Source organism: Mustela putorius, unplaced genomic scaffold (genome assembly GCF_011764305.1).
Source record: "Mustela putorius furo isolate JIRA1106 unplaced genomic scaffold, ASM1176430v1.1 tig00003976_pilon_pilon_pilon, whole genome shotgun sequence".
In the NCBI taxonomy this organism is placed as follows: Eukaryota; Metazoa; Chordata; class Mammalia; order Carnivora; family Mustelidae; genus Mustela; species Mustela putorius.
Window position 1 is genome coordinate 4,232,685 of NW_025422118.1, and position 21,721 is coordinate 4,254,405.

The window sequence follows — 21,721 nt, forward strand, 5'->3', positions numbered from 1 at the left end:
ACAATGCTGTAATAAGTCAACTTTGTACATATAGGATATCATGCTGGTGCAGGTATATGTATAGAATAATTTTGCAGAAGTAGAACTGTTATACTGAGAGCAAATGCATTCATCATTTTTTAAAGTAATGTCAAATTATCCACCACAGTGGTGGCTACAATTCAGCATGCAAGCCAGCAATATACAAGAATTCCTCAAAGCCTCACCCATAGAGTCAAACTCTGCATTTTGCCAACCTAATGGGTGAAAAACTGTATCTCATATCATTTTAATTTATATTCTTTTCTATACTATGAGGTGAGCAACTGTTCATGTGTAAGGAAATATTGTGTTTCTTTTTTCTGCTCAGTCTATTTTCTATTGGACTATTATTTCCTTTCTTCGTAGTTTCTAAAAGCTCTTTATATATTAGGAAAATAGCTTTGTCTGTGACATGAGTTGGAAGTATTTTCCTTATTTTGTCATTTGTCTTTCAGTAGTACAATGCCTTTCTTCATGCATAAGTTTATTATTCTTATGTAGTTGAATTTATTAATCTTATTTTTTATGGCTTCTGGGTTTTAAGACTTACAAATTTTAGAAATCTATAAATTCACATTAATTTGATCTTTAGGAAAAGAAAGGATATAGTAAGTATAAACAGCAGTGATAAACTGTAAAGTTGTCCACATAATTTTACCAGAAATTTGTTAAAACTTGTATGAAACTACATGAAAGAACATTCAACCCAGTTAAAAATAAGAGAACTAAAGTGAGCTTGATCTCTCATTTGATACTTACTAATGAGAAGACATAATTTAAATTAAAGCATCTAAACCTGGCAAGGTTACGTTGAAACTGATACATTCATACTGCCAATGATAATAACACAAATTCATTTGGAATTTTGGTCAAGGACCATAGAAAGGATTATAACTTCAACCTAATAATCTCATTACCAGCAATCTATCCTTCAACTGGAAAAAGTATGTAAGTATTAAGATGCACACTACAAAGTTACTGATGCATTTCAAAAATTTATGAACAACCTAAATGTCAAATGATTAGAAACCCACTAAGGTGAGTTATGGCACATCCAATCCACTCAATGGATTGATACATGGCTATTAAAATCTGTAGTTCCAACTTTGACTTCTAGCCAAGATGGAGTACCAGGAACCAGATTTATCCTGGGAGCTTTAACAACCAGAAAACCAGGCAAAATATATTAAGCAACAGGGTTTAAGACACTGGGCATCAGATAAAGAAAAGCGGTCCCAGAGAGACAGAAGTAAGGCAAGCTTTACACATGTCCCAGTTTGTTGCCTAGGGAAAGTTAACAGATCATAATGGGAGGTGAGGGAACTCAAGCAAAGCTCAGTAGACTCCTTGAATTGAGGAGATGGAGCTGGTTGTCTGAGGAGGCCAAAGCAGCTGGAGTTCACTGAGCAAAGAACTGGAAGGGAGAGCGATGCTGACATAACTTGAAAGATCTGCGGAGGGTTCCTCTCAAATATTCAGCTGGGTACTGAGCAATGTACGCATATAAAGAAATCACCTGAAGCCAGAGAAAGAACCCTCTGAAAGGATTTGTGGGAACAAACCCCACAGGTCACACAGGATGAGGAAGAGTGCCTATTCCTACCATTCACAGCAGAAAACTTCATAATCAGTATGACACTGAGTAGAACAAACAGAAGGCTTTTTGCCTCAGTAATGGGGCAAAATCAGCTCTAGAATAACCGCTCAGGTCCTCCCTAATAGAGCTTAAAAGCAAGAGCCAAAAGGATCAAACTATGTCCAAGTAACATAAGCACATAAGAACAAGACTCATCAATAGAAATCCCGAAATATCCAGTATACAACAAGACAAAATTCAGTTTCTGGCATCCAGTGGGGTGGGGGGGAATCACAGGACATGCAAAGAAGAAACATACAACCCAAAATGAGGAGAAAAATCAATCAATCAAAACTAAGAAATGCTACAGATGATAGAACTAGTAGACAAAGTCACTAGAAGTTATTCTAATTGTATTCCACGTGCTCAAGAAACTAGAATAAAGATCAAACATGCTACATAGAGACATGAAAGATACATTAAAAAAAAAAAAACCCAGAACTTACAGAAATAAAACCTATAATGTCTGTGATAAAAAACACACTGGATGGAATTAATGGCAGATCAGACATCAAAGAATAAGAGTGAACTAAAGAATAACAATAGTAACTATTTAAAATTTAAAGCAGAAAATAATTAAAAAAAAAAAAAAGCAAATCAGTGAGATGTGAAAAAACTCCAAGTAGCCAAATATCCATGCAACTGGAATCCTGAAGAAGAAAGCAGAAAAAATATTTGAAGAAATAATGACCATAATCTTCCCAAATGTGAAAGAAACTATAAAAGCACAAATCCAAAAAGGCAAAAAGGCCAACAAATCTGAAGCACACCAAGGCATATTACAGTCAAATACTAAAAACCAGAGATAAAGAGAAAATCTTACAAGCAAGCAGAGTAAAAAAGACACCTAAAAAATAAAAGACCAAAAGAGAAAAGATGATGGCCCATTTTCTCAGGAAAAGTAATACCAACCAGAAGACAATGGAGAAACATCTTTGAAAAAGTAAATGTGGGGGCTAGAGTACAGTCTCCAGAGGGTAGACACAGACTGCTACCCTTAAAATTCTTTATCCAGTTATCATTCAAGAAGGAAGCAAAATAAAAACTTTTTAAGATATACAACAACTAGGGGTGCTGGGTAGCTCAGTCAGTTGAGGGTCTGACTCTTGATTTCACCTCAGGTCATGATCTCAGCCCCATGTTGGGCTCTGCACTCAGCACAGAGTCTGCTTGTCCCTTTCCTTCTGGTCCTTCCCCTGATCATTCTCTATCTCTCTCTCCCAAATAAATAAAATCTTAAAAAAAAAAAAAAAAGATACACAAAAACTGAAAAGTATTAGTAACTGACAGACCTACATTATAAGAAACATGAAAATAAGTCCTTCAAGCAAAAATTCAATGATACCAGATGGAAACAGAATTTTACATACAAATATTAAGAGCATAAGAAATGGTAAATACATGGGTAAATATAAAGAACTTTTCTATCATTTAAATCAATTTAAAAGGGGTGCCAGGGTGGCTCAGTTGGTTAGGCATCTGCCTTCAGTTTGGTCATGATCCTAGGGTCCTGGGATTGAGCCCTGCACAAGCTTCCTGTACAGCGGAGAATCTACTTCTCCCTGTCCCTCTCCCTGCAGCATCCCCTGCATGTTCTCTCTCTCTCTGTCAAATAAATAAAATCTTAAAAAATAAATAAATAAATTTAAAAGATAACCAACTCTTGGATGTAAGAGTTACGGAAGTCAAGTCCAAAGATATAAATTCATAAATTATTACTATTTAGCTGGGTATGATAAGCATTACAAATGTTCACCATTTGTAATTTCCAGTTATAATGGATATAACATATCCATTATTTCCAGTTTTCCTCCTCTCCCAAAATATAAAGGCTAAAAATACCCCTGTTGACTTCAGGTTAGGTATGTCCACATAACTTCTATTAGCCAAAAAAATGTGACCAGAAAAAGTGTATTGTCACCTTTGGTTAGAAACATACAAAGGGTCAGGAAATGATTCTTTTAAGTTATCTTCTCATGTTCAAGCATACCTTAGAACTTCACTCTAAGATCTTAACTCCTCATCATGGTGAATCCAGAGACCAGTCTAAGTCTCTGAGTTTAACTACTGTAAGCAAAGTCAATCTATCAACCTACATTGCACATGCTGATGAGAAAGGCAAATAAATGTTTGTTGTATCAGGTCATTTTTTTATCAGGGCTAATACACCTAATTACCTAATATAGATGGCACTTAAGGACATTTAAATTTTATGGGATTTAAATTTAATTTAAATTTTTAAAATTTAAATTTAAATTTAATGGGATCACTAGGGATGAAGTAAAGATAAAAAGAGAAGAGTTACAAGTACTGAATTCTGAGATCTCCCAACTTTAGGAAGATAAAAAGATAAAAATAAATCGAGTTGGAACAACCTAGCAACCAGTTGGGCAAATGTACCTACCAAATCAGTATGTAACAATATGTTGTAGCTCTTTGGGGCTATAGGATTTTCCTTTGGATACTGTGGTTTTATAAAATCTGGTGATTCTTTATAAAATCTTAGTAATTGTTAAAAAAAAAACTGTTTACAGCAAAAATAATAACAATATATGGTAGGGTTTATAACACATGTAGAAGTATGATGACAACAGCACAAAAGCCAGGAGGAGGGAAATGGAACAAGCCGAGTGAAGTGGTAAAATATCACATAAAGAGAGACTGTGATAGAAAAATAGCAATATGACTGATTTTAACCCAAACATTACTAATTAAATGTAAGTGGTCAAAACAAGTCAATTAAAATGCAAAGACTCGCAGACTGACTAAAAGAACAAATCCAAGAGGTACCTGTCTGGCTCAGTCTGTAGTGTGTGCAACATTTGATCTCAGGGTTGTGAGTTCAAGCCCCATAATGGGAGTGGGCCTACTTAAAACAAAGCAAAACAAAACAAGCAAGACCAAACTATATCCTGCCTACCAGAAATCTACTTTAGATATAAAGACTGACAACCCTCAGCTCTGAGCATAGAGCCTACTCAGGATTCTCTCTCCCTCATTCTCCCTCTGCCCCTCACTCCTTGCCCCCACTCCCAGACACAGTCTTGCTTCTCTCTCATTCTAAAAAAATAAAATAAAATATATAAATAAATATCAAGGCAGAAATAGATTAAAAGAGGAAGAATGAGAAAGGATTTCCCATGCTAACTAACCAAAAGAAATCTGGAATAGCTATATTAATTCCTAACTGCACAGCTCAGAATATTACCAGCTATAAACAGGTCATAATGATAAAGGGGTCAATTTATCAAGAGAACACAGCTTCACGGTACATAGAACAAAAACTGACAGAATGGCAAGGACAAACAGGCAAATCAGCAGTGAGAATAACACCAGAGACTTCAGTATTCCTCTCTCATAACTAACAGAACAAGTATATAGAAATCAGTAAGGAAATCTAAAACTTAGATTTCATGTCAATTAACATGAACTAATTATTTATAAAACTCTAACCAATTATAGCAGAATATGCATTCTTTTCAAGTGTACATAGAACCTTTTCATGAGATAAACCATAATCTGGGCCAAAATACAAGTTTCAGAAAATATAAAAGTATTCAAGTCATATAAATTATGCCCCCCTGACTACAGTATAAGAAATGAGAAATAATAACACTAAGATATCTGAAAAAATCCCTCAGATACTTCAAAATGAAGTAAAGCATCTTTAAATAACTCAAGTCAAAAAAAAAATATTTTTATTAGAAACTGGGCCACCTGGATGGCTCAGTGGGTTAAGCCTCTGCTTTCAGCTCAGGTCATGATTCCAGGGTTCTGGGATCGAGCCCCGCATCGGGTTCTCTGCTCAGCAGGGAGCCTGCTCCCCCCTCTCTCTGGCTGCCTCCTCTGCCTACTTGTGATCTCTGTCTCTGTCAAATAAATAAATAAAATCTTTTTTAAAAATATTAGAAGTTAATATTAAAAATATTAGAAGTTATTTTGAGCTGAATTAAAGGCACAATGTATCAAAATTGGTATAATGTAAAAAAAAAAAAGCAGTTTTAGAGGAAAACTGATAGCACTACAACACCTATATTAGAAAAGTACAATCATCTCATCTTCTACCTTCAGAAATTAGAAAAAGAACAACAAATGGAACTCAAAGTAAGCAGACTGGGAGAAAATATTTACAAAGCACATATGTCATAAAGGACTTGTAAATAAGTAATTTCATAGTACATGATAGTGCTTACAGTAAAAGAACAAATAGAAGAGGCATACTAGCAGCACCTGGGTGGCTCAGTGGGTTAAAGCCTCTGCCTTCAGCTCAGGTCATGATCCCAGGGTCCTGGAATCCAGCCCTGCATTGGGCTCTCTGCTCAGCAGGGAGCCTGCTTCCCCCTTTCTCTCTGCCTGCCTCTCTGCCTACCTGTGATCTTGCTCTCTGTCAAATAAATAAAATCTTTTAAAAAACAATAAATAAATAAATAAATAAATAAATAAAAGAAGAGGCATACTAATTCAGATTTAGGTAGTCAGGGAAAAGTTTCAAGAAAATAAGTTATAAACTCTATCTGAGTAGCCATTAGCCAAATTTCCACAATGTGAATATAATACTGTATGAAGACCAGAGTTAAAACAGTAGTAGCCTATTAGAGGAAATGAAAGAAGTTACAATGTCTTTTTTAAAAAGATTTATTTATTTAACTGAGAGCAAATGAGCACACGCCCATGCACACACATCAGAGAAAGGGCAGAGGGAGAAGGAAGAGAGAGAATCTCAGACTCCCTGCTGAGCTCAGACCTGGGTATGGGGCTTAATCCCACAATCCTGAGATGTGAGCCAAAATCAAGCACCAGACCCCCAATGAACTGAGCCACACAGACGCCCCCAAAAGTTACAACATCTTAAGCATAATGAAAAGAAGCTGGAAAGTTAAGGTAGGGGCAAATCATACAGGATATTTAAGCTGTGTTAAGGATTTCTGGATCTCATCCTAATAGCAATGTAGAAGCACTGAACTCAAAGCAGGACGATGGCATAATGAAAACAATTCCTGAAGAGAAAAACTAAAATTCTATATCGTAGTTATGGAACATGGATTATAGGAAGCAAGAGGGAGCGTAGTTAAGAGTAGTATGTAATTCTGGGAGTAGTTATCTAATTCTGGGCAACAGGGATTAAAAAAATAGATACATTCACAAGAAATTCAGGAGGCAGAATCAACATATTTAGTGTATAACCAACGTGGGAAGTGAGGGAGAAGTACAAGGATGCCCAATTTCTTTTTTTTTTTTTTAAAGATTTTATTTATTTATTTGACAGAACGAGATCACAGTAGGCAGAGAGGCAGGCAGAGAGAGAGAGAGAGGGAAGCAGGCTGCCCGCTGAGCAGAGAGCCTGATGCGGGACTCGATCCCAGGACCCTGAGATCATGACCTGAGCCGAAGGCAGCAGCTTAACCCACTGAGCCACCCAGGCGCCCAAAGGATGCCCAATTTCTGACATGAGTCACTGTATGACGGTATTACTTGCCATTGTATGTAGGTCCACTGTCCACACTTCCTCCATATCCTTTAGTCTCACAATTTGGGGGAGCCCAGCCATTATCACAGTGACAATTCTTATTGCTATTACATACCTTCAGAAAAAAAAAAAAAAACACACTTTGGTTAATTGTGAATATTGCTCTGCATCATAAACTCAATAAAAGAAGCCAAGAAAAAGCATTCAATTCATGCAAATCCACAGGCACTCTTTTTAAGAATGAAACATTTATCAGATATCTAAATTCCCCCATTATCTAAAAATCTTGGAAAGAATCACCTAAGCCTCATTCCCTCATTGGGAATTCTCATGATTCAGTGCTACTTCATGAACAAACCAAAAGAGAATATTACCTACCCCATGTCCGTGACACTTTTTCTGAATATCACAGTCATAATTCAGAACAGAAGCATTTACGCATTGAAAGTTTCTACAAATCTGAAAAAAAAAAAGTGAACTAATGAATAAGGAAAAATTGATCACATTAATCAAGTGCCCAGAAGAGCTATGCACAGATTATTTCATGCTGAATTCTTTTAAACTTGGAAGGAATTGTTAACATTTTTTAATGAAAATGTAGAAGAATAAGTGAAATTAACATAACTATCAAAAAAGACAAGGATGACACAAAGGCCAAAAACAATGATAAAATTATAATCTATTATCCCATACAAATATAGATATGAAAACCCTAAGTAAAATATTCACAAATGGACTTTTTCAAATCAAGAGTAACCAGATAGAGTTGATATCACTATTAGAGAAAGTTAAATTATAATAAAGTCTCAATAATAAGAAATCTATTCCCATAATACCTCATATAAATTGCCATTATTACAAGATACCAAAACAGTATTCTATAAAATTTAAAACTCAATTTAATTTTTAAAATTCTTCCAAAATAAAAGTTTACCTTGTTGATAAGATAAAACCTATCTTCTAGTATCATGATTAATGATGAATTAATAGAAACATTTCTACTAAAACCACTATTGAAAGTAAGCCATTATTATTTTATATAGTTCTAGAAATTCTGAGATATGAAATACAAATGAGTCCTAAATATTCAAAGAGATATAAAAAGTATCATTACATGAGAAAAATATTACAGACCTAAAGGAATCAGCTAAAAACTTACTAGAAATTAAAACTTATGAAAAACTATTCTTTTTTTTTTTTTTAAGATTTTATTTATTTATTTGACAGGCAGAGATCACAAGTAGGCAGAGAGGCAGGCAGAGAGAGAGAGAGGTGGAAGCAGGCTCCCTGCTGAGCAGAGAGCCCGATGCGGGGCTTGATCCCAGGACCCTGGGATCCTGACCTGATCTGAAAGCAGAGGCTTTAACCCACTGAGCTACCCAGGTGCCCCTGAAAAACTATTCTCCAGAGATAAGTTAGAAAAAGAGACTAACTTTTCTTAAAAGTCATGGAGTACTATCTTAAAATTTTATTAAGCAACCAATTACACAAAATCAAAATGTTTAAATGCTCTAATGAAATAAAGAATTAGAGAATAATGCAATATCAATAGATACCTTTATTATTCTGAAAATACATAGGTTTCAACATTATTAAAGAGTCAGAGGATTATCCAAATTCTTTACTAACTTTCAGTTAATATTTTTTATTTTTTATTTTCAGCATTATTTTTGCACCACACCCAGCGCTCCATGCAATCCGTGCCCTCTATAATACCCACCACCTGGTACCGCAACCTCCCACCCCCCGCCCCTTCAAAACCCTCATATTGTTTTTCAGAGTCAGTTCATTTTTAAGTAAGAAATATATTCATATGATTAGAAATTTTAAAGTACAGAAGATTCTACAGTAATAAGTCACTCCTCCCCTGTCCTCCACCCAGCCATTTCTCTGAATAAAGATTTCAAAATACTTTTTTCATATGTATGAGCTTTAGAGGAGATATTTACCAATAGCTTCTCTATTCAGCTAGGAGGAGACTTTTCTTTCAATAACTGACTTAGAATAGATGACTGAGGCATTAAATAAGATCACAGAAATAAGATGAAATGTGTTAAGATCTCACAGACTCACTTTAGGGACCACAACTTCCTAGTTCTTAGTAGAAAACAGTGTTCTGACTGGCATTATTTACTTTGTTGAATGGTTAGGACCAAATTGGAAGGAATACCCTGATAAATTGCTTGAAGGGGTAAAGTAAGACCATCCTCTCCAAAACTACCCAGCCTCCACCACCACCACCAACCACAAGTAAAGGAGAGCAGATGAACTCAACTTTAGGACTTCCTGCTTATTAATTTCAGGGTGTGACTTTGGAGCCAAAGCAGAACTACCTAGGATAATTTAAAAAGGAGCTACTCAAGAGTTCTCTTTTTACATTTCTTTTCCCCCTTAATGTTCAGCTCCTCCCCTAAATAAATGTTGAATATATAAAGCTTGAAACTATTATTATACTATATGTTAACTAAATTGACTTTAAATAAAAAATTTAATATGAATACGTATGTACTGTCAGCCTGCTCAAAGTCCCCAGAGTCCAGCCTTTGGTAGATAGCAGAAAGAACAGGATCTAACTTATCCTATTTACCGCTACAGAAAATTCTAGTAATGGGGCACCTGGGTGGTTCATTCAGTTAAACGCCTGCCTTCGGCTCAGGTCATAATCCCGGGATCCTGGGATTGAGCCCAATGTCGGGCTCCCTGCTCAGTAAGAACCCACTTCTCCCTCTGTCTCCCATTCTCCCTGCTTGTGTGCTTGCTCACTCTCTCTGTGTGTCAAATAAATAAATAAAACCTTTTAAAAAAAGAAAAAGAAAATGTTTGGTGTTTTGTTCCATCAGTTTATAAGTATAGGTACATATACCAGGCATTTACTACCCTTGTACATGAATGTTGTTGACATAGTAACACAACACAAAAAGACAAAAATTTTAAATAAAACACAAAAAGATAAAAGCCCTTAAAATATACCTATATATGTTAGTAATCACCCAGAACTTAAAGCCAGTATTTTTTCAACAAAAAAAGAGTTTGTGGGGGTTTGGAAGTAATAGTGGTACATCTTACATGGAAGAAATCAGCAGATACTATTTTTCTTCCTGACATCACTGGGAGAAAATAAATTAATGTGTCGTTTTAAAAAGCAATATAACAAAAAGAAAAAGATATATAACCTCCATACTGAACTCATAAACACACACACTCAAACACAATTTGTGCAATATAATAAGAGAGGAAGATACAGCACAAGATATTAAGAAAACCTTTTAAAACATCATTAAGTAAGATCATAGAAATAGAATGAAATGTTAATGTATTAAACTGTACTTATTAAAGTCAAAGCCCAACAAAACTATAAATATACAAAAAAAATAGGAGAATTTTTATATTTTACTGGAATACAAAAAGCTTTTCTAAGCATGACATGAAACTCGGGCAAAACAAAGTGAAATAACCTTATGATATTTTAAAATTTCTTTGTAGCAAAGACAAATGCTGAATTACAAAAAGTAGATATAACTGTTTATTAATATTCTCTGCATACGAGGAGCCCTTAAAAATGATAAAATAAGCCAGCAGAAAAACAGAAACTATAATATAAATACTGACTTAACAGAAAAGATACACAGAGCTAATAAAGATATGAGAAGATGCTCAAGAACAGAAATGCAAACTAAAATAATAACGTAGCTTTTTGTCAATCAGGATGTCAAAAATTTAAAAGACTGATAATATAAAACATTATCAAAAATAAGACACCCTCATATCCAATTAGTGGAATATAAATTACCGCCATCTTGTTGAAAAGTAAATTGACAGTTTCTATCAATTTTTAAACATGTATGTACCTTAATTTAAAAATCTATTCCAGAAAATCTATCCTACAAAAGTACTTATAAAAGTAGATGAGATTAGGGGCGCCTGGGTAGCTCAGTTGGTTAAGCATCTACCTTCAGCTCAGGTCATGATCCCAAAGTCCTGGGATCAAGCCCCACGTCAGGCTCCTTGCTTAGTAGGGAGTGTGCTTCTCCTTCTGCCCCAAACCTCTACTTATGTGCACTCTCCTTTTCTCTCTCTCTCAAATAAATAACTAATTTTTTTAAAGTAGATGAGATTAAATGTAGAAGAGTGTTCAATGCTGGTAAAGTCAACTAACAAATCAACTACATACGCTATAAACTTCTGCAATGTGGTTAAGTCAAGACTGCATCTATAATGGAATAAAGTAGATTTCCATATAATGACATGAAGGATCTCTGCACTATGCTATTGAGTAAAAACATTTCATAACATTATCTAAAGTCTTATCCCAAAGTCTAATGGGATGGTGGGGAGTATATACACTTGTAAATGCCCAGAAAGAGAACTGGACAGATTTAAAAAAATAATGTTAACAGTAGTTACCCCTAGGAAATGAGTTTCAAAAGAGGGGAAATTAGTAGGGTATCAGCAAGGGACCTTTATTTTTTGTTCTCCACGATATTTTTAAATTTTTTAACGATGAAATTGTTAAATAATAATCTATTTTCTAAAGACTTTATTCATTTGAGAGACAGAGACAGCAGAAGCAGAGAGTGAGGGACAAGCAGACCCTCTGCTGAACTGGGAGCGTGACAGGACACCAGGCTCAATCCCAGGACCTGGAGATTATGCCCTGAGTGGAAGGCAGATGCTTAACCGCTTAACCATCTGAGCCACCAAGGCTCCCCTTCCCATAATCTTTTTAGTTTTTTTTTCCAAAAGAAGAAAAACTTAGATTGGGTCATGAAATAATAAATAATCATATGGTATTCATAAAGCTCAGGCTTAAAACAACTCTGAAAAGAGTTGGACAAAACTTCTATTAGGCAAACTCAAATATAAAGAAAGTATGATAACAATATCAATCAAGGTAAAATTAAGATAAAACCATGAAGATTTACCAAAGGGACATTTTGAACCAATAAAAAATGTAATCATGAGAGGCTGTGGATGCTGAGAAACAAACTGAGGGTTTTGGAAGGGAAGGGGTGGGGGGTGGGTAAGCCTGGTGGTGGGTATTATGGAGGGCAAGTATTGCATGGAGCGCTGGGTGTGGTGCATAAACAAAGAATTTTGGAACACTGGAGAAAAAATGAAATAAATAAATATCAAGTTTTAAATTAAAAAATGTAACACAACTAAAACGTAATAGTTGACAAACTCTGCCACAAACATAGATTCAGCATCCTTAGTGCAAAAAATGTTATACATCGGGAAATGAAAACAGAAAGCTACTAGGAGACTTTTACATTCCTTTCTCTAAATCTTGAACACACCGAGAACAAATAAGAATGTGAAAGATCTGGAAATACAATTATCAAACACTATACGTTATAAGTGAGAATACACTCTTCGAATGCAGTTGGAATATTTATGCAAGATTGAAGAGAGAGTCAACTTATTAAACATGGAGGTTTCATTCTTAGAAATGACCAAAGATATTAAACCAAGCACCAAATCTGACATGAACACCTGACAGCTTTTACAGCCATCAAAGCATGCCCAATTTCCAAAGCAGAGTCATTTTCATAGTCAGAAAATCTTTTTGCCATCTCTTTCTTACATTTTGGGAAAGGGAAAAAGCCATATTTTGTTGGTTATGATTTTCAAACCAGACAATCATGCACTTTCTGATATAGTCATTGGTTCAGAGAAAAATCTCATAACTTTGGTAACCCATACATTTTTAAGTAATCAAGCATTCCAATAAACTGAGTCACCACTGTCAGAATTTTTTCCCACCAGAGAAACACTCAGCCTATGAATGACAGCAAAAGCCTCTAAATGTCAATGCTGTGCTATTCTCAATCAAGCTGACAGAACACTTCTAAACTGACTTCTGAAGAAAAGGGTACCAGTTTATCTTCGTCTTTTTCACTTAATTTTTTTAAACAAAATACATTGAACATGGCTAAAAATCAAATACTGCTAACAGTGTTTAGGATGAAACAACTCCATGACCATGACCCATTTCTATCTACACTGCCAGTCCAGCAGTCTGGAAGCAATATAAATGATAAATCCCACCCTATTTTAAATTAGTATACTATTTCTTTTTCTTTCTTTCTTTCTTTTGGTGGGGGAGCATGGGGACAGGTAGTTTCCAGTCTTTTTTTTTTTTTAATTGAAGTATATATATTCATAAGATATTAGTTACAGGTGTACACCATAATGATCCAACAATTACATATATTACAAATCATCCAGATAAGTGTAGCATCTGTCATCATACAAAGTTACAATATTACTGATCATATTCCCTACACTGTAGTTTTCATCTCCATGACTTACTTTATGCTATTTCTTGATTTATCTGTTCTAGACAGCATCAACTCATGCCTTTTATGATAGGTAAGAATTCAGTTGTTTTTTTATTTTATTTTATTTATTTATTTATTTGACAGAGAGAGACACAGTGAGAGAGGGAACACAAGCAGTGGGAGCGGGAGAGGGAGAAGCAGGCTTCCTGCTGAGCAGGTAGTCCAATGTGGGCCTTGATCCCAGGACCCTGGGATCATGAACTGAGCCGAAGTCCGCCACCTAAAGACTGAGTCACCTAGGCGCCCAGAATTCAGCTCTCTAACAGGAACCCAAATACCTCTCCTTCGTCTTCTCAAATATTGCTTCACATTTACACAACTAATACTGGGATACTGTCCCATCAGTACCTTACACATCATTATTCCTTAAGCAAGTAAGGAACTAGGTGGAAGAAAAAACAAAAACGGGATGCTGACAAGTGGAAATTAAAGTATCAACTTTATTTTCAACAAGGCATTTAACATGACTAAAGCAGACAGCAAAATGGGCTTCCTAATACTGCACCCCCAACATCAAACTTACCTGCCTAATCACAGGTTGCTCTGGACAACCACAGGCCTCCCCCCACAGAAGCAGAGCCTGCCCTGCTAATTCTACTGCATGGCTCAGCGAGCCCTCTCTGCGGGCAGGTAGATCTGAAAAGAGAAGACAGAAGGGGCTGAGGCACCCATGCCCAGTGTCTTCTCCCAAACTCATTAATTACACCAATGAGTGAAAGAGGGTGTGAAAAAGGAACATACTGAGGCTGAGAGCATTATTTGTTTTCTTCCAACTTTACTGAGATATAATTGATGTATAATATTGTGTGACTTTAAGTTATATAACACAGTGATTTTTAAAAACCTGTATTCTGGGAAATGAGTGCCACAGTACGACTGGTTAATAACCTGCATCCCTCCATATAATTACCATTTCTTTTTAGTAGTGAGAACAGTTAAGACATATTAGTACTTTCAAGCACATAGTACAGTATTATTAACTATGATCAAAATGCTGAATATTAGATTCCAAGAATTTATTCATCTTTAAACTGAGAATTTATATCCTTTGACTAACATCTTCCCATTTCCACCACCTTCCTACCTTGAATCCCTGGAAATCACCATTCTACTTTCAGTTTCTATTAGTTCAGCTTTTTAGATTCCACACATAAGTTCAGACAGTATTTGTCTTTCTCCATCTGACTTTTTTCACTTAGCCTAACACCCTCAAGATACACCTATGTTATCACAAGTGGCAGAATTTCCTTCTTTCCCATGACTGAATAATATTCCAATCTGTGTGTGTGTATGTATGTATATATGTGTATATACATGTGTGTGTGTGTGTGTGGTATATACCACATCATCTTTACCCATTCATCAGCTGATGGCCACTTAGGTTATCCTGGCTATTGTAAATAATGCTACAATTATTATAGGAGTTTGCTTATTTGCTTATTATAGGAGTACAGATATCTCCTCAAGATCCTGTTTTCATTTCCCCTGGATATTCTCCCAGAAGTGGGATTGCTAGATCATATGGTAGATCTATTTTCCATTTTTTTAGGAAATTCCATACTATTTTCTACAGCAGCTGTACCAGTTTCCATTCCCACCAATGATGCACAAGAGTTCCATTTTCCCATGTCCTCATGAACAGCTCTCTCTTGACATGTGATGAGAGCTATATAACAAGGATGAGGTGATACCTCATTGTGATTTTGACACCCATTTCCCTAATGATTAGTGATGCTAAACATTTCTTCATGTACCTGTTGGCCATTTGTTGTCTTTATAAAAACGTCTGTTCAGGTCCTTTGCACATTTTTAAAAAATTGGATTGCTTTTTTGCTATTGAGTTATATGAATTCCTTATGTATTTTGGATATTAACTTCTTATCAGATAAATGATTTGCAAATATTTTCTCCCATCCCAAAGGTTGCCTTTTCACTTTTTTTACTATTTCTATTACTATACAGAGGCTTTTTAAATTTTATATAGTCCCATTTAATTATCTTTGCTTTTTTTGCTTACGCTTTTGATGTCATACAAAAAAAAAAATCAAAGACCAACGTCAAGGAGCTTTCTTTCACATGTTCTTCTAGGAGTTCTACAGTTTCCGGTCTATACTTCATGTTGAGTTATTTCTGTGAGTGGTATAAGATAGGGGTCTAATATTACTGAATACTCAATAGCATATGAATATCCAGTTTCCCAGTACCACTAACTGAAAAGATTATCCTTTCCTCATTGAGTAGTCTTGTTGAATAGCCTTGTCAAATACTAGTTGATCATATATGCAGGGTTCTTTCTTGGCTCTTGATTCAATTCCATTGATCTGTGTGTCTCTTTTTATGCCAGCACTATACTTCTTTGATTACTATAGCTTTGTAACATAGTTTAAAATCAGGAATTGCATGCTTCAAGCTTTGGTCTTCTCAGGACTGCTTTGGCTATTTGGGGTCCTTATGGGTCCATTCAACTTTTAAGATTGTTCTATTTTTATGAAATATACCATTGGATTGCATTGAATAGATGGCTTTGGATAATATGGACATTTTAACAATACTAATTCTTTCCATCCATGAACATAGGATATCTTGCCCTTTATTTGTTTGTCTTTTTCAATTTTTTTCATCACAGTCTTATGGTTTTCAGTCAACATATCTTTCATCTCCTTTCTTAAATTTGTTCATAAGCACTTTTTTGGGAAGCTATTGTGAATGGGATGGTTTCCTTTATTTCTTTTTAAGTTAGTTCACTGTTAGTGTATACATATGCAACTGATTTCTGTATGTTGACCTTGTATCCTACAACTTACCAAATTCACAGATTAGTTTTAACAGTTTTTTTGGAAGTCTATAGAACTTTTTATTTAAAAGATACCATATCATATCAAACAAAAACAATGTCACTTTTTCTATTCAGATTTGGATGACTTTATCACTTTTTCTTGCCTAGATGCTCTGAGTAGGACTTTCAGTACTATGTTGAATAAGAGTAGTAAGAGCGGACATCCTTGTATCATTTCTGATCCTAGGTGAAAAGCTGTCAACCTTTTACCACTGCATATGATGTAAGCTATAGGTTTATCTTATATGGCCTTTATTATGAGGAGGTACATGCCTCCTATATACATTTTGTTGAAAGTTTTTTTTTTTTTTTTAATTCATTTATTTGTCAGAGTGAGCACAGGCAGACAGTGGCAGGCAGAGGCAGAATGGAGAAGCAGGCTCCTGCTGAGCAAGGAGCCTGATGTGGGACTCAATCCCAGGATGCTGGGATCATGACCTGAGCCGAAGGCAGCGGCTTAACCAACTGAGCCACCCAGGCGTCCCAAAAGTTTTTTAATGAAAAAAGTATGCTGTATTTTGTCAAATGCCTTTTCTGCATATGAGAGGAGCATAATTTTATATTTCATTTTATTAATATGGTATATCATACTTATTTATTTGCTTATATTGAACCACCCTTGCATTCCAGGGATAAATACCACTTGATCATGGTGTACGATCTTTTTAATGTGTTGAATTCAGTTTGCGAGTATTTTGTTGAGAATTTATGCATCTATATTCATCCAAAATATTGGACTGTAATTTTCCTTTTTTGCAGTGTCTTTATTGGGCATCAAGGTAATGCTGACCTTGTAAAATGAGTTCAAGAGTGTTCTCTTCAATCTTTTGAAGAGATTAAAAAGGACTGGCATTAATTCTTCTTTAAATGTTTGGTAGCACTCACTAGTTAAACAATCCGGCTCTGGGCTTTTCTATGTTGAAAGATTGTTGATTGCTGATTCAATCTCCTTTCATGTTATTGGCCTATTCAGATTTTCTATTTCATCATGATTTAGTCCTGCTAGGCTGTATGTCTAGAAATTTATGTTTTCTCTAGGTTATCCAATTTATTAGCATATAACTGTCCACAGTAGTCTCTTAAGAACCTTTGTTCTATGGTATCAGTTGTAATGTCTCCTCTTTTATTTTTTGTCTTCTTTTTTCTTTTCTTTTCCTTTTTTTTAAAGATTTTATTTATTTATTTGACAGACAGCGATCACATGCAGGCAGAGAAGCAGGCAGAGAGAGAGGAGGAAGCAGGCTCCCCGATGAGCAGAGAGCCCGATGCGGGACCCGATCCCAGGACCCTGGATCATGACCTGAGCCGAAGGCAGAGGCTTTAACCCACTGAGCCACCCAGGCACCTGAGTCTTCTTTTTTCTTAGCCTAACTAAAGATTTGTCCATTTTGTTTATATTTTCAAGAAATCAGCTCTTATTTCTTTGATCTTTTCTATTATTTTTCTGTCTCTACTTCATTTATCTTTATTATTATCATGATCTTTGTTATTTCCTTCCTTTTACTAAATCTGGGCTTAATTTACTCATTTTCTATTTCCTCGAGGTATGAAGTTACGTTGTTTGACATCTTTCATTTTTCTTAATGTAGGTGTTTATTGCTATGACCTTTCACATCAGAAATGCTTTTGCTGTATCCCATAAGTTTTAGTTTGTAGTCTTTACATTATGTTTCTTTCAAAATACTACTGATATACCACTGGTTGTTCAGGAACGTGATGTTTAATTTCTACGTATTTATGAACTTTTAAGTTTTTCTCTTGTTGATGATTCCCACTTTCACACCAGTGTGGTCAGAAAAGATACTTGGTATGATTTCAATCTTCCTAAATGGTACATAGGACTCTCAGATCACATCCCTTTAATGTCCTCCAAGAGTAATGTGCCATTCTCCCAGCTTCTTATCCCCTCCTTTCAGTCATGCAGGTCAAAAGTCCACACTCTGGATGAGGTGAGAGTGAACAGGTCTTGCACAGCTGAGAAAGCCAGGTGCTCACTCACTCAACCACTCTCACTTCCCCTCGTGGGAGAAACCGCAGGCTAAAAAGATTTATCTGGCCCCTAAGCTGTGCCATCTTGAGAGGGGTGATGCAGGTAAAGCCAAACTGCTCCTCTTACCCACTCTAATGTCTAAACTCATGTATTTTGCTCCAACACTGTGCTGGAACTTCTCTGCTGGAAACCTGCAAAGATTCTCTCATCTGTGGGTGATTGTCTAAGACTGTGTTTTTAGGGACTTACAGACTGCAGCCCAGAAGGGTTAGAGCCAGAAAGAGGCCACCGAAGGGTCCACAGCCAGCACCAAGGTCCTTATAACCTAACTATCTAACACACAGTAGACAAAGCTCCTCCCTGGTCCCTTGATATATGATGCTAGATCCCACGGCTCCCACAAAGGCACTTTTGTCGATGAATGGATACCAAATTGTTATTATTGAGGTGGGGTTGGAGGGGTGCAGACACAAATGAGGAACCTCTTACTCAGTCATGTTGCTGAAGCCACTGAAAACCTGAATGTTGAAGTTCCTCCACAAGGACACAGTGAAGTAGGGACTAAGTATTCCTTGCCAACAATTAAAACAAAACATTGTTGATTTCAAAGCTGAGTATTAAGAGTGTATTTTCTCTCTTATATAGCTTTTGTTTTTGCTATAGCAAACACTTGCCTTTCTTCTTACACAATCAGCCTCTGTCATATCAATATTCAAACCCCCACCAAAAAATTTTTTTAAAAAGGCTATTATGTCATTTCATCTTTTGAGTTTCCTCTTTCTCTAGAGACCTTCCTTTAGGGATCCCTTGCTCCAAATGAACTGATTATTCTCCAGCCTGGAGAATAATCACAGCTATTATCTTGGAATTTCTCTTTGACATTCTTCTGTATCCTAGATAACAATTCTTTCTCTTTTCAGGTTACTTCCTCATTTGCTGGAAAAGTACATTAAATGATTTCTTAAGAAAAGAAAAGACCAATTTTCTGAGCCTTTGAATGTCTGAATTGTTTTTATTGTGCCCATCTCACTTGACTGATACTTTGGCAGAATTCTAGGTTGAGACTCTTTCAGAAATATAAAAGCATGGCTCCCCTGTATTCCAGAATGCAGTTTTCAATCGCATTCCTTTATTTGTGACCTTTTTATTCTTTTGTTTGCTTTGGGGTTTTGTTTTGTTTTGTTTTTATTTGTTTGTTTTATCTCTGGAAGCTATCAGGATTTTTCTTTAACAAGTGCTCTGTAATTTCACAATTGTCCATTTTCTCTATTTTCTTTCTCCAAAGGTTTAAATTAGTTAGATTTTAAAATCTTTAATTGATCCTGTCAGGCTTTTATCTTTCTCTCATTTTTCTGTCTCAGTCGTTCTGCTCAGCTTCTTCCAAGAATTTCCAATTTTCTGTAACAATCCATCCATAGTGCAGTTATATATGCAAGAAGAGGAACAGAATACTAGCATTAGGATAGGGAGAAAGGCATCTCACAGAGGACAGCCAACTATGTATCAGAAGTTCTACTGTCTCACTTCCAACCTGGAGGAATAGGCAACTACTTGCTGTTGCTCTGATGACCACAGAGGAAGAGTGGGCAGAGAGGACAACCAGCTAGCCTTTCCATGATTAGACTAAAAGTAATTCTATATTCAGTTTCACGCTTCACCCCACTCTCAGCTACAACCAGTTTTTCCAAATCTGAGCTGAAAACCAATGTGTTTAGGGTTCTGCCAGCGAAAGAGAGTCTTCTTGTTCACATCCCATCAGTTTGCACTATAAACTGTAGATTCCACTACGGTCTACTATCTTCTATCCTCTTTCAGTTTTTCAAAACGTGTTAAAATCTTTATCTACTGTTGAAATCTCATACATTCCATACTTCAAGACTTATTCCCCATTTATTCCTTTCTATTTTGAGAGGGTGTAGCAAATAAAGAAGATAAATGAATATTACAATCCACCACATTTTACAGAATTTTTTTCCCAATAAATATTTTTACTTGGAACTTCATTAATTTATAATAATTATGATGCTTATCACCTGTACAGAACAGACAGAGTGTCAGATCTGTGGTCAAAAATTATTCTGAGTGTTTCTGTAAGGGTGCTTTTTTTGGTCAGTTTAACATTTAAATTAATAGACTGAGTAAAGTAGATTGCTTTCCTAACATGCAGGGGCCTCATCCCATCAGATGATGGACAGACTAGAACAAAAAGCCTGACCTGTCCCTGAGTAAGAATTACTCCTGCCTGCCTGTCTTCAACCTCAGGCTGATTCTATCTTCCTCCTAACATGAACTAAAATATTGGCTCTTCATAGTCATTGAGACTGCTGGCTTCCAGACTAGAACTATCATCAGCTTTCCTGGTTATTATATATAATAACACATATATATATAATTCCTATTGGTTCTGTTTCTCAGGAGAACCCTGACTAATGCAGATACCAAGACTGGTTCTAGAAGAATAGTTTTTAAAGATGAGTTTTCTGTATTGGTCCCTGGGTTTCTGGAATTGGCTCTTACCTGACTACATTTAAAGATGTTAATGACTTCATTTGCAAGAGAAGAGTACTGAGAGTCCATAGCATGATCTGGCAGGAAGACATGCAAAATATCACTACTTGTTATTCCTAATCAACTTATAAGAATCAAGGACCTGGGTAATTGTGCATATGGTATTTTCAAACACTTCCGTCAAACTAACAAATATGAGATCAATGGCTACTCCTAATGTCACTGGACAAAGTAGAGGATAAAAAGAATAAGCTCAGAAACTTGAACTCTCAGCTCAAATACAACAAAAATAACCTAAAGGAGACCTTAATCTTTTGTAGCCACAGGGCTGAGAACTCTGAAAATCAAACCCAGAATTTCATCCTTCAACTGGTGAGATTACAACACAAATTGGACCTCCCAACTTTGCAGGGTATCTACTACTAAAGTGAGGGCACTAGGGGGACAGAATGTGATCCTGAAAGTTGGAATGAGATGTGTGGCAAGACCCCAATATCTGTGTAAGAAGAAAAGTTCTAGGTCAAATGAACAGAAGTCTAACCTGAATCAGGGAGCCCCTAAATACTCATAAGTCCTTCTTGCCAGTGGAAGCAATCTCCCTACTGTCAACAGAAAAGGCCCCTTCACTCTCAAGAAGAGGGATTAGCACAGCATTGCCTGAGGAAATTGTAATGGTCTCCTATGAGGAAGCTGTCCTGCAAGACAATGCTGATTCTCCACAGAAATCATCTCCACCAGCCCTCTTCTCTGTTAGACCTATCCACTAGACTCAAATCTCAGCAGGCCCCTAAAAGTGTGACCTATAAGGAGGAAAAGAACTACTTGAGTCTTCTAATTTATCATGACAGAACATGTGTCAGAATGGATATTAAGGGTGTGGAATAATGGTGGAAGGATCATAAAGTGGGATCAGGCCAAATTT

At 36.0% G+C, this 21,721-nt stretch overlaps 1 protein-coding gene across 1 annotated transcript in view; it reads right to left on the reverse strand.

The window, feature by feature from the left end:
* Positions 1-21,721, reverse strand: part of ADAM9 (ADAM metallopeptidase domain 9) — a 146,641-nt gene that overhangs the window by 12,897 nt on the left and 112,023 nt on the right. Inside the window, exons 17-18 of the mRNA XM_045071012.1 lie at positions 7,503-7,583; positions 7,134-7,239 (exon numbers count right to left, since the gene is read on the reverse strand). Coding sequence (XP_044926947.1) covers positions 7,134-7,239; positions 7,503-7,583 — 187 coding nt within the window. The remainder of the gene's footprint in view (positions 1-7,133; positions 7,240-7,502; positions 7,584-21,721) is intronic.